Source organism: Gossypium hirsutum, chromosome A10 (genome assembly GCF_007990345.1).
Source record: "Gossypium hirsutum isolate 1008001.06 chromosome A10, Gossypium_hirsutum_v2.1, whole genome shotgun sequence".
In the NCBI taxonomy this organism is placed as follows: domain Eukaryota; kingdom Viridiplantae; phylum Streptophyta; class Magnoliopsida; order Malvales; family Malvaceae; genus Gossypium; species Gossypium hirsutum.
The window spans coordinates 73,623,803-73,636,286 of NC_053433.1; the positions used below are offsets into that span (position 1 = coordinate 73,623,803).

The window sequence follows — 12,484 nt, forward strand, 5'->3', positions numbered from 1 at the left end:
ATTGACTATCATAAATATATACTCGTAGAATTGAAATTTGGTAGAAAGCTTGATTTCCCAATCGAGTGGAAATGACCTTCTGCCACTAGCATGTTCCGACTGTGACTGACAGACATTCAGAATGACACTCAATAGTACAAATTGATGAATTAGAAGGGTATACTAGTGGTCTCGTTTGAGATTACTTTATGGAGTGTGTTTAGGTATTGTCTAGTAAATCCTTAGAAATTTTGGTATAACCTTATAAATTTTGGTAAATCCATAGAAATTTTGGTATGCCAAAATGTTGAGTTAATCGAGTTTGAAGCACCAAGAAAATCTTTAAAAATATTGGTAAATCTTTAAAAGTATTGGTAAATTCTTATAATTTTTTGGTAAGACTTTATAAATTTAGGTAAATCCCTAGAAATACCGGTAAATCCTTAGAAATATTAGTATCCATAAAATGTTAAATTTTTATAAATTTTGGTAAACACATAAAATTTTGGTAAATCCTCACATATTTTTGTATAACCTAAAAAATTTAAATATTTGATTAAATTCTTAATTATTTTAATAAATTATTAGAAATGTTCATAACTTACCATTTTAAAATTTTCTTTTTCTATTAAATGTGAACGGGAGCTTATGGGAAGCTCTTTGTAAAGAATGCACGCTAAAATCTTTGTGGGCAAAATTTTTAAAGCTGGAAAATAATCGAATTGGTCAACTCATTAATTCGTTCATGCAATAGATCAAATAAATTTAAATAATTTAATAAAAAAATTAAAAAGTTATTAAAAATGAATGCACCAATTCAACTAATTTTTTAACAGGTTTGAAACTACTACCCGATTTTCAATCCAAGCTGTATGAGTAGGCAGTCGAATGTGGTTCAGTAACATTGTTTGCGGGATCTATTGAAGCATATTTAAAGAAAATAAAATAAGCTGAATAAGTGTTCGCGTATACTATATCAGACTGTTAGAACTCTCTAGACTCTGTCTCGCTATTTTAAAATTTCCTTTGTCTCAAGACTTATTTTGCATCAATCAAATTAGCAAAACCAACGAAATCCTTCAAGAATTTGACAATTTGCCTTCTCTTAATTCATAAAAAATCTCTCATTTTCATCTCAGCTAGCCAGTAGTCTTGCAAAAAGCCCCCATGGAAGACGACTTCGATTTCCCAACAGCCAACAACGTGGAGGAAGACGAGATGGGCATCTTAGGAGATGACCCAGTCAACTCACTTCTCGAAGCCGGCGAGGAGAAAGAGATTGGGAAAAACGGGTTGAAGAAAAAACTGGTTAAGCAAGGTGAAGGATGGGAGACTCCCTCCAATGGTGATGAAGTTGAAGGTAATGATCTTCTTCTTTTTCTTCTTCTTCATTCCTTGATTTGGTTATTCTTTTGTTTGACTTTCTTTGAGATTTTTTAGTTGTTGGGTTTGTTGATTTTGATTATTGTTTTCCTTCTTTTGAAGTGCATTATACTGGAACTTTGCTTGATGGAACCAAGTTTGATTCCAGCCGCGATAGAGGGACTCCTTTTAAGTTCAAGCTTGGCCTAGGTAAATAATTGTATGTTCAGCTTCATTTTTTTGATGAATTTAGTTAGTTTCTCTGTTAAATCTGGTGTTTTTATAATAATAACAATGTAATGAATTTAATAAGACCGTTGAATTTCATGGTAATCATGAAACATTGAGTTGAATGACATGTGAATCACTTTTTTATTTCTTTGAGAAGGTATAGAAGTGCTTGAAAATTACTAAGAGAATATATTTTAATCACTTCAAGCAGAATTAATCATTACAAATGCGGCAGATTTAATTATGAATAAGTCTAGATAGAGCCCAGAAATGCTTTATATATGGGGTAAGATTCGAACCTTGGCACTCAAGATTCCAGCCTCTACCTTGTTAACACGGCCAAGGTCTCATTGGTGATACGTGGATTACTTAAGTGCTTCTTTTCTAGGAAAAATGCTGGCATTAACTATGCTTTCTAATAAAAATCTGTAGTTAGGTCATAGGTGTGACCTGTTAAGATCCTTCTTGGTGTATGATACCTAAGGTCTGACTTCAAATCATAACCTTGAAAATAAAGCACTGTCTGGTGTGATATTTGTATGTGTTTCATGGAAGCATTGAGAGAACAGGAAGGTTACCTGTCCAAAGAGAAAAGAGAAAAGGGTTACTGACCAGTGTGATATTTGGATGTGTTTCATGGAGGCACTGAGTGAACAGGAAGGTTAGTTGTCCTCAAAGAGAAGAGAAAAGGAAGGTTATAGCTACCAAATTTGATGAAATAATAAGTGAAATGGTATGATACTGAATGTGTGTTCTGGAAGCATTGAGAAAACAGGGAGATTTTTCATCTGAAAAAAGAGAGAGTAAAGGGTGGTATAGCTACCTAATTCAATGAAATAATAAGTGAATTTTTCCAAATTTCAACAGACATTTTTGTCAACTATTATTGTTTCTGGAGTATCTGTCTGTAACAGCATGAACTGGGATTTGCTCACTTGTTTCTCTCCTTAAACTTCAGGACAAGTAATCAAGGGCTGGGATGAGGGTATCAAAACAATGAAGAAGGGTGAAAATGCCATTTTCACCATACCTCCTGAGTTGGCATATGGTGAATCTGGATCACCTCCAACTATTCCTCCTAATGCAACACTTCAATTTGATGTGGAGTTGCTTTCTTGGACTAGCTTCAAGGACATATGCAAAGATGGAGGAATCTTCAAGAAAATACTTGTTGAAGGGGAGAAATGGGAGAATCCTAAAGACTTGGATGAAGTATTTGGTAAATATAAATTAATTTCCTCTTTTGCTGCTTTAATTATTCAGAGATCTTATGTGACTGTGTGCTTAATGTGTACTGTGAATTTCTGTTTTTGTGACAGTTAAGTATGAAGCTTGTTTAGAAGATGGCACACTGATTTCACAATCTGGTGGACTGGAGTTCACTGTTGGAGATGGTTAGCATTATTCCCCTCTATTATACTCACTTGTCTAGAATGATCTCTGCTAGCTTAAATATGACAATGAGATTGTACCATGCAGGCTATTTCTGCCCTGCATTGGCGAAGGCAGTCAAAACAATGAAGAAAGGGGAGAAAGTTCTTTTGATAGTGAAGCCACAGTGTAAGTTAGATTCCTTTATGCTTCATTGGTTATGGCAGACTATGAAACCTAATTGACTTCTGTTTGCTTATAGATGCATTTGGTGAGGATGGTAGGCCAGCATTGGGCAGTGAAGGTGCTGTTCCTCCAAATGCTACCCTTCATGTTACTCTTGAGCTGGTTTCTTGGAAGAGTGTTTCGGATGTCACAAAGAACAAAAAGGTCTTGAAGAAGATCTTGAAGGAGGGAGAGGGTTATGAACGACCGGATGATGGAACAATAGTTCAAGGTAAGATGGCTTGGAATTTTATTTTTCATTATAGTCTATAATTGTTCGGTTGGTTGCTAGGTTTTCCATTTTATCTATTTTTTTTTCAGTGTATTTATAGCTCATTTTAATACTGCTTGCTAGTTAAATTTATTGGAAAGCTGGAGGATGGGAAGATTTTTGTGAAGAAGGGACATGATGATGAACTTTTTGAGTTCAAAATTGATGAAGGTAATCATAGTTTTGTGATCCTGATTTGCTTCTTTCTGGACTTGTGTCTTCTTATCTTTCTTTCTCAATAAGATTTTATGACATAATGGCATTTGTTTCATACTTTGTCTTCATTGAAAGTTGTTTCTAATGTAGATGACACTTGTTACAGAACAAGTTATTGATGGGCTCGATCAAGCTGTGAAGACCATGAAGAAAGGAGAACTTGCACTTATCACTATTCAGCCAGAATACGCGTTTGGTTCGTCCGAATCACAGCAGGAGTTGGCTGTTGTTCCTGCAAACTCAACCGTGTATTATGAGGTTGAGATGGTCTCTTTTGTGAAGGTTAGTTCTTATATCGCATTTTACCCCCTTAGTAGATCTGTCCATCGCATGTGGGTGTAGTGGTGACTACAGGCCTACTGATTGCAGGAGAAAGAATCTTGGGACATGAATGCTCAGGAAAAGATTGAAGCTGCTGGGAAGAAGAAAGAAGAAGGGAATGCTTTATTCAAGGCAGGTAAATATGAAAGAGCATCGAAAAGATATGAGAAGGTATGCTTATGTAACATGCACCTTGTCATTCGTGCAATTGTTGACTGTTTTTACTAGTGATTTGACTATTTCGCAACAATTCCTTTGTGCAGGCTTTTAGGTTCATAGAATATGACTCTTCTTTCAGTGACGAGGAGAAGCAGCAAGCTAAGTTGCTAAAAGTAACTTGCAATCTCAACAATGCAGCTTGCAAATTGAAACTCAAAGATTACAAGAAGGCTAAGAAACTGTGTACTGAGGTTGCATCTTTAATGGCATTTTTGATGAACTGTAAATGTTAATGCACTCATGCTGACAATTAGGCATGTATGATTTTGTAGGTGTTAGAACTTGATGATAGAAATGTGAAAGCACTATATAGGAGGGCTCAAGCATATATGGAACTTGTTGATTTCGATTTGGCTGAGGCAGATATCAAAAAGGCCCTGGAGATTGACCCCGACAACAGGTATTTGTCTACTGCAAAATGTTGGTTGTACCAAGAATATGTTTTTTTTTTTTTTTGAACATAGCATCCAGAATATGTTACTTTTATGATTTATCTTAGCTGATAGTCATTGCATCCTACCTCTATGAGTGGTGGGATGTGAGCCAGGTAAGAATTTATCTTGCACAAATGTTCTAGGTGAATATGTGCCTTTTTGCACTTGAGATGTTGTAGAAACAAGGACTCAAAAACTGAAGTGGAAAGTAGATGTTGGATAAGAAATCATGTTGCAGGGTTGCAGTATATTTTTTTCTCGTATTTTCTCCCACGATTTGTTTTATTCCAATCAATATGGACTTATTATTGCAGTTGAAGCTAATTTACTGTCATGTTTGTAACAGGGATGTGAAACTTGAGTACCGAGTTCTAAAGGAGAAAATTAGACAGTACAACAAGAAGGATGCACAGTTCTATGGCAACATAATTGCAAAGATGAGCAAGTTAGAGCAAGCAAAGGCAACCAAAAAGGAGTCAAGGCACATAACCATTGGTAGAAAGGTTTGATAGCATTTGCCTGAAAATCCCCTTTCTTCTCCCCCATCCCCCATCCCTCCTCCCTTTCTTCCTTCTTAATGTTATACAAGAGTGAAGGTTAAGTTTTTGTTCTGACATAACACACACAGACACACACACACACAAACAACCATAAAAGACTAAAAGGGTTCAGATAGTGGCAAGAATTGAGTGTGAAAAGTCATGTATGATGCTGATGATGGTCTCTGATGCATCTAATGAAGAATCTTTGCCTTTGTACTCCTAGCAGGTTTGCAGATTGCCGGTTCTTTTGGTTTGCATCTTTCTGATACTTCCTGTGATTGCCGCCGTGATTTGGCAAAAATGGTCAGATCCCCTTGTCGATCGGGTAGTTATGTGATGTTCAAAGATAGCGCCCTTTAAGTGCATGTATTTGCAGCTGAAAATAACCAAAGATAAAATGATCTCAAAAGTCTTAAACCACTTTGTGTAAACATGTTCAAGTTCAAAGATAAGGAGTCGTACTTTATAATATTGTATCATGACCCAAGAATTTGTTTGGATAACTTTTATGTGATGAAATTGATGACGATTGTAATTAAGCCCCACTGTTATAAAATGAACAATTTTTATTCAAAGCGGGTTCTGAGTGCGCTTAATTTTGTAATATTTTCTAATTTAGGTATTTGGGATTTGTGAGAAATTTAAAGATTGTAATTGTAATCATTTTGTTTTTATATTAAATATGCACTTCTATTTTCTTTAAATATAATTAAAAACAATGCATTAATTATATATTTCTTATTAATACAATTTTACATCGTTATTATTATTTTATTGAATCGATTATTATTATTTGTAATGATGGCAAAAAATCTGTTTGTATTTTTTTTCAACCAACTTTTAGATACTTCGATCTAATGGTGGACAGTTAAAAAGGTGTGAAGTAGTGTGGGTCAAATCTAAAGGTCTAAGCAGGTATGAACGACCTTGCAAAAAAAATTCCTTCCTTTTTTAGTCTCTTTCTTTCTTTTTCTACTTTTTCTTCGAGAAATCTAGAAATAAATGGTTAAAAAGTTATTCATAAGCTATTGTTGTCCCTCTACCACGACACCAAATGATAACCCATCTTCTCCTCTTCAACTTTTATAGTTCATATTTTTCTTTCTAGAACTTGAATCAAAGCCTTAGCTTCGACGTTGGATGGTCGTGAGTTTGAGGTATGTTGTTCCTCTTGCTCTGGGTCAACTTACTATTGTCAAGATCGTGGATTTGAGGGTTAAAGCTTAAAGTGTTGGATTTAGTGTTTTTAAGTGTAGTGTTTTTTATCTATGTATATTTTTATTTTTCGAATAAATTGGTTTAATAAAATATCCATTGATTACATTAATATTCTTTGTATATTGTCCCCAATGTTTTTGCATGCAAAGCAAAATAGATTGGTTTATTGGTTATCTAATGTTTAACTAATACTAAGCGGTATTACGTGGTTGAATCGTAATAGGAAAAACAACTTGTATTAGTAGATAAATCTAAACATTTCCTTAATCTTATCGAAAATCACCAAATCAATTGAAAGACTAATATATCGTCCATCAAGTCCAATTGCGGAGATGTTTTATCTTGAGTATCGGAGTGATTGATTCCAAAAAGATATAGACACATATGTGATTGTTTGGAGTAGCAGTACATCAGAAAAGGCCCAAGTAAAATAGATCCTAGACCCGTTTATAGATCTATTCACTTGTGATGTTCATAGTGTGACATACCTTAATCTTGAGTGGGTGATGGACTATATATGTTTGACTCGTATACTTTGATGTATGTAAAAGTCTGAGTTCAAATAAATAATGAATCGAAAGTTGGTGCATTGGGTATATAACTTCTCCAGTGTGTAACATTATTCCACAATAATGAAATTCTTAGCCTAACTAATGAGTAAATGGTATCTTCTAATTGACATTACATGATAGATGAAAAGTAAACGTGACCACAAGTCATTTGTCTTTATGATAAATGACTTGATTACTATTTGATAGTGATTAACTTTTTAAGAAGGAAGATGTAATGATTATCATAAGATAAAATTTGATCTTATTAGGAAAATGAATTTATCCCAAAGAGATTAAGAATATCTTATAAGGGTAACAAACTTATCACAAGGTCATTAGACAAACAATTATTAAGTTGCTTTTGTAATGGTATGTAATTAGGGAGAGCTTAATCACAATACTACAATGGAATGACTTCATAATTAAATAAGTTTATAATTAATAGACAAAAAATTGAAACTTAATTATAAATTATTTGAGCCTTAATTATATATGTCCAACAGGTCTCTTTGCTAGCTCGTTGAAACCAGAAATGAATTACATGTGGAACCAAATGAATAGAAATTAATGGAAATGGTGAAGTTAGAGAAATGGGTCGCATTCACAATTGAATTCATTTTCTTACTAAGTATAAAAATGACTTGAGAACTAATTTAAGGTTTTTGAATTATTATTTAATTAATTATAATTGAATAATTGAAGTTTGAAAATAGACTCAAATAAATTAGTCATTATGAATCCATTGAATATGAAAATTAAATATATTTCTTCATAGATTCTTTTACGATAAAGTTTTCATGACTTCAACATAATTAGAATTAGGTCGAGAAAATTATATAATTAGAAAATTAATTTAGTTAATTTAATTAATTAATTAATAATATTTATTTTGAGAAATAGAAAACAAATATTAGGTTGGATTAAATTATAAAGTGCTGGTCAAAAGTTTAAGAAGCACATATAATTGGACTCAATATATGAGAGACCCAATTCCTCTTATATGATAAGTGAGGGGTTGCAACCCCAATAATATTTACTAGAGTGTGTCACCCACTCCTCTCCTAGTTATACTAGGAGAGTGTTTTCTATTAAATAAATATTATTTATTTAAGCCTTATTCAATCAGGATTCTTCTATCTCTCATTATAAATAGATGGTACCGGTTGACCTAAAACATACACTTTTTGATTGTTAAGTTATCATTATTTTTCCAGAAAACATTGGTAATTTATTTACTTGGAGTAAATTTTATTTTTTAGGAATTACAATCTTTACCAGTTTCTATTGAGAGTTTCGTACTGAAAGTAATAATATCATTTCCTGTTCTGTGTTTGGATTGTATTGCTCGATCCCACACTTGGTGCAATTCGGGGTATGAGGATAGTGAAGAAGGTCATTCGGTTGAAAGCCAGGGTCGACTCAAATTTTCATAACTCTAATACATAACATTATTTAAGTACTTTTGAGCTTATATTTTGGGTGAGTTAAGAGGGATTGGTAACTTTTTAGTAGCTATTGTTGTTATATTTCTATTGAATATCTGATATTTGAAAGGTTTTACTTGAATATTACATTTTTGGTCAACCTCCATGCTAAAATAGGCAATTTTGTCCTTGAAGGTGGCTATTGAAGTTTACTCAATGCCACAACAATGTCACAAGCTAGCCAACATCCTAGGAGCACCACAACATCTATTGGGCATCGATCACCTCTCAAACCAGTGCTATACATGACCCATAATCAGACAATGTGGGCTAAGATATACAAGGAGGCCCGATTCACTCTTCAATAGAGAACTTAGTCGACTAGCAGCTTGGAGGAAGAGAAAATGAAGGAACCACCTAGAGAGAATCAAGAAATATCAACGGGAGAGAATTAGGGAACATATTAGGAAATCCAGGAGAAGTTGGGTGGTTCTAAAGGGATTTAACACTATAAAAGGGAGAGCTTGGTAAAAGGAAAGGACATCGATTTTGGCATCAGTTGAAAATCAATTGTGCGTGAGTCTTTGTAAGAAGCACAAAAAGAGGAGAGAACCAAGAAGAGGTTGAGAGCATTCAAACATTAAAAGATGAAGCAAGGAGGAGGAGCACGACTTGAGCAAGCCACAGAGAACCACTGAAATTTGGTTAATCATCTAATCTTTCTCTTTAATTGCTATTTCACTTGTTCTATTGTTCAAAACCATGTCTGCAACTAGCTTCACTATGGCCTTTGACAATGTTTGCTTAAATACATTTGTTAGATTTATTATGGAAACCTATAATTTAATTATTAGTATGTTGCTATGATTGTTTGTGCAATTGGTCGTTTATTCACTCAGGTATAATTCATGTCTAACTCTTGCTATTACGTAGCTAACGTTAGTGAGGAAGTGAGGCAATTATTAAACCTGGGAGGTCGATAATTACTAGACAAAAGACTTGAGTGGTATATGTTTAATATTCTAATATTAATTCTGTAACGGCTTAGACATATATTGCTACCTTTCATAATCTTTAGGATCGGGATGGTTAATAGTAATTTAATGTTAATAGGCATAGACATATGTTTAATTAATCAATAGATTAAATGTAGTGACTTTGAGAGAAGCCTACAACTTATGGAGTCTAGATTAATAAATGATCACATTGACGCAGATTGTTTGCAACATTTCTTTAGCATCATTTCCAATGATTGAATGTTATGTGGAAATAATCGTTTTAACTTGTCATCTTATTGCTCTCTATTCTCACATCACTGTTTTAATTTGTTATTGATTTTTTTGGTTTTGTCTTAAAGTTGGTTTGCATAGTTAGTTAGATTCAAATTACATATTTTCATTTATAATTTGATTTACTTCCATTTTGCCATTAGTTAATTTTACAATTATTGAATTAAATTCAGTCACTGTAGAGACGATACTCTATACTTACTACTTTATTACTTGTGATCTATTGTGTACACTTGCACATGTTTATTAAACCTGCGAAAAAATTGTCTTGCACAAAGTACATGTACTTTTTGGTAAGAGTTTATTGCTATAAATATCACAAATTGGCTCAATTTTGAACAATACTAAACTTCCACTATAACTTTAAACTGTTTTCTTAATCGGATTTTTCCTACACAAGGAACTTAAGAATTAATTATAAGAATGTTTATGCCTTTTGAAACTTAGAAGTATCTACACATGATAAGATTTAAATATAAAATACTATGGTTTTTAAAGGCATAAAGTAACATTAAGTCGTTAAACTTGATAAATTTCTTTTTCAACTTGATTCTTAAACCTATTTTTATTCCATATTAACATCTAAACATGTTATCCATTAGAGTAAATATACTTTTTGCTACTTATATTTGCCTTTGATATTAATTTTGGTACTTGTTAATACAAGATTTGAGTTTAGGGGTTTGAGGAATGATAAAGAGAGTTATATGATTAAGGGTCTTGATAATGTGCACAAAAGGAAAAGGAAGCCTGTAGCTTGATAGAGACAAAGATGAGATCTCCATGGTTTATTAGATCCTCTAAGATGGGGTTTTCCCATGAGTAATAGGATGGGAAAAGTGGTAGAGATTCAGTCTACTGTCCTTATTCTATAAATGTGTATATAAAGGGCCTTTGGTGGAGCCCGTGTAATGATGCCTTATTGAAGAAGGAGATGAATTTTCTGTGGTTCATGGGTTCCCCCAAAGATGGGGTTTTTTTGTGAGTAATAAGATGGGAAAATTGGGAAAGTCCCCTTTCATTATTACTTAATAGGGTGTTTGGTTGGAGGAATGTAAGATTATGTTTCGTAATAGGATTATGAGAATGTAAGTGTAATAGCTCGAAACTTTCGATTTATCATATATTGATACACCGAAAATTTAGTTGAATTCTAATATGAGGAAATTAAAATTTTTGAGGGATTAAATTAAATTAAATTAATTAGGAAGCCTTTAGAAGGCAATGTTAGCTAATTTGACTATTATTGGCCCAATTGGGTAAAAATCCGAGAGTAGGGGAAAAATAGTAACTTTTTCCATCGAGGGTATTTTAGACATTTAAAAAGAACATGAGATTAAGTATAAGAAAAAAATTGTGACTTCTGGTGATGGGATGATGATGAGACCTTTTTATTGAATTTTTCAAGTGTAGTAATGACATTTTTAACACAAGATAGAATTACCTTTGACTTGTTGACTTCTCCCAGTGAATATTATATTCTAAAAAATTAAATAAAAGAAGAAATATCTTTTTTTCTTCTTCAAAAAGTGACCAGTCAAGAAGTGTGGAGAAGCTTCTTTATTTTTCTTCATTTTTCTCTTAATTCTAGTAACTTCTCTCCTAAATCTCCACCATTTTTCATCACATACTATCAATTTCTTGTAAAAGCATCATTAATAAACCTTTATTAAGCATAATTCTTCATCGTCTCCATCATCCAAGTGTTTTGGATTTGAGCCCTAATGTGAGAAAGTGTGATAGGAGGGAAAAAGGATGTGTTTAAGGTATAGGTTTTGTAGTTTTCATCTCATTCATGCAGACTTATTAAAAAAAATGGATGTTTTTGAGCCATATTAATGGCCATTTAATGTTTTGGTATTTATGAAATTTTTGTTAATGGTGAGGAAATAGAACAAGGCAGGGGAAAGAAAAGCTATTGGATTGAGGTGGATATAAACTTTTCCAACAACTTTTGAATATATATTATGGTAAGATATTTTGAAAATCCATTAATTTACTTATTTTGAATTAATATCATTTCTAATTGAATTGTAATAGTTATCAATTTAAATATCTTATGGTATGCTATGTTAATGTCTCAATATTATGAAAGTGTGGTTAATGACAAGAAAACAATTTTATAAATGATTTTCAAGTTAAGTCTCTTGAAGAGAAGTTAATATGAGTTTGAAGATTGATTTATAGCTTAATGCTATGATTGAAATTATTATTCCGTGATATAGTGTTTATTGCCTCAAATATTGTTTCAAACTATACACTTGCTTGGATATTTTTAACACTGACATTCTAGAGATTCTGAAACAAGGCTTGGAAACACAAAAATATATAGACTTTTTCAGCACCTTTTGAGTTCTAATTCATGCAATTTCTTTTTAATTTTTGTTGAAATTCATGTTTTAATTATAAAATAATTAAATTATAATAAAATTAAGAACATATTGAATTTTAATTATTTTTATAATAAATTTACACAAATTTGATTTCTTTTCGACAGTTTTGCACAAAGGGTGAAAATGGACTTGGCGGTCACCTTGAGAAGCTTGAACCGTTGAGGCAATTTTTGTATCAAGTGACCCAAGAGTATGGCCGGTTATTTTTTCCAGCCATGGATGGTCGAATAATAAATATTGAAAAAATTTTATAATTAATTTTTATCCAACACAAATTGGCTTAAAATTAATTTCAAGCTTGATGAAGAGAAAGAGGTGCAGTTGTGCTAAGTGAAGAGGAATGATCCACCAAGAAATTTGGTAGCCCAAATTGTCCCATGTAGCTGACCCAATCAACTTATTTTACTTGATTTTTATAATTGTAAATCAGCCCTTGAA

General features: G+C 32.6%; 1 protein-coding gene across 2 annotated transcripts; it reads left to right on the plus strand.

The window, feature by feature from the left end:
- The first annotated feature begins 887 nt into the window (after positions 1 to 887).
- Positions 888 to 5,746, plus strand: LOC107927604 (peptidyl-prolyl cis-trans isomerase FKBP62). Of its 2 annotated transcripts, none has more exons than XM_041079333.1 (13): positions 888 to 1,339; positions 1,465 to 1,551; positions 2,531 to 2,791; positions 2,892 to 2,966; positions 3,052 to 3,132; positions 3,206 to 3,400; positions 3,524 to 3,610; positions 3,762 to 3,937; positions 4,025 to 4,147; positions 4,240 to 4,386; positions 4,468 to 4,595; positions 4,976 to 5,132; positions 5,395 to 5,746. In XM_041079333.1, the coding sequence occupies exons 1-13, from the start codon at positions 1,147 to 1,149 to the stop codon at positions 5,506 to 5,508; spliced, it is 1,824 nt and encodes a 607-aa protein (XP_040935267.1). In that variant the 5' UTR covers positions 888 to 1,146; the 3' UTR covers positions 5,509 to 5,746. The 2 variants fall into 2 exon arrangements, with proteins under 2 accessions (XP_040935267.1, XP_016714206.2); XM_016858717.2 differs by having other exon boundaries at positions 5,398 to 5,746.
- The last annotated feature ends 6,738 nt before the right edge of the window (positions 5,747 to 12,484 follow it).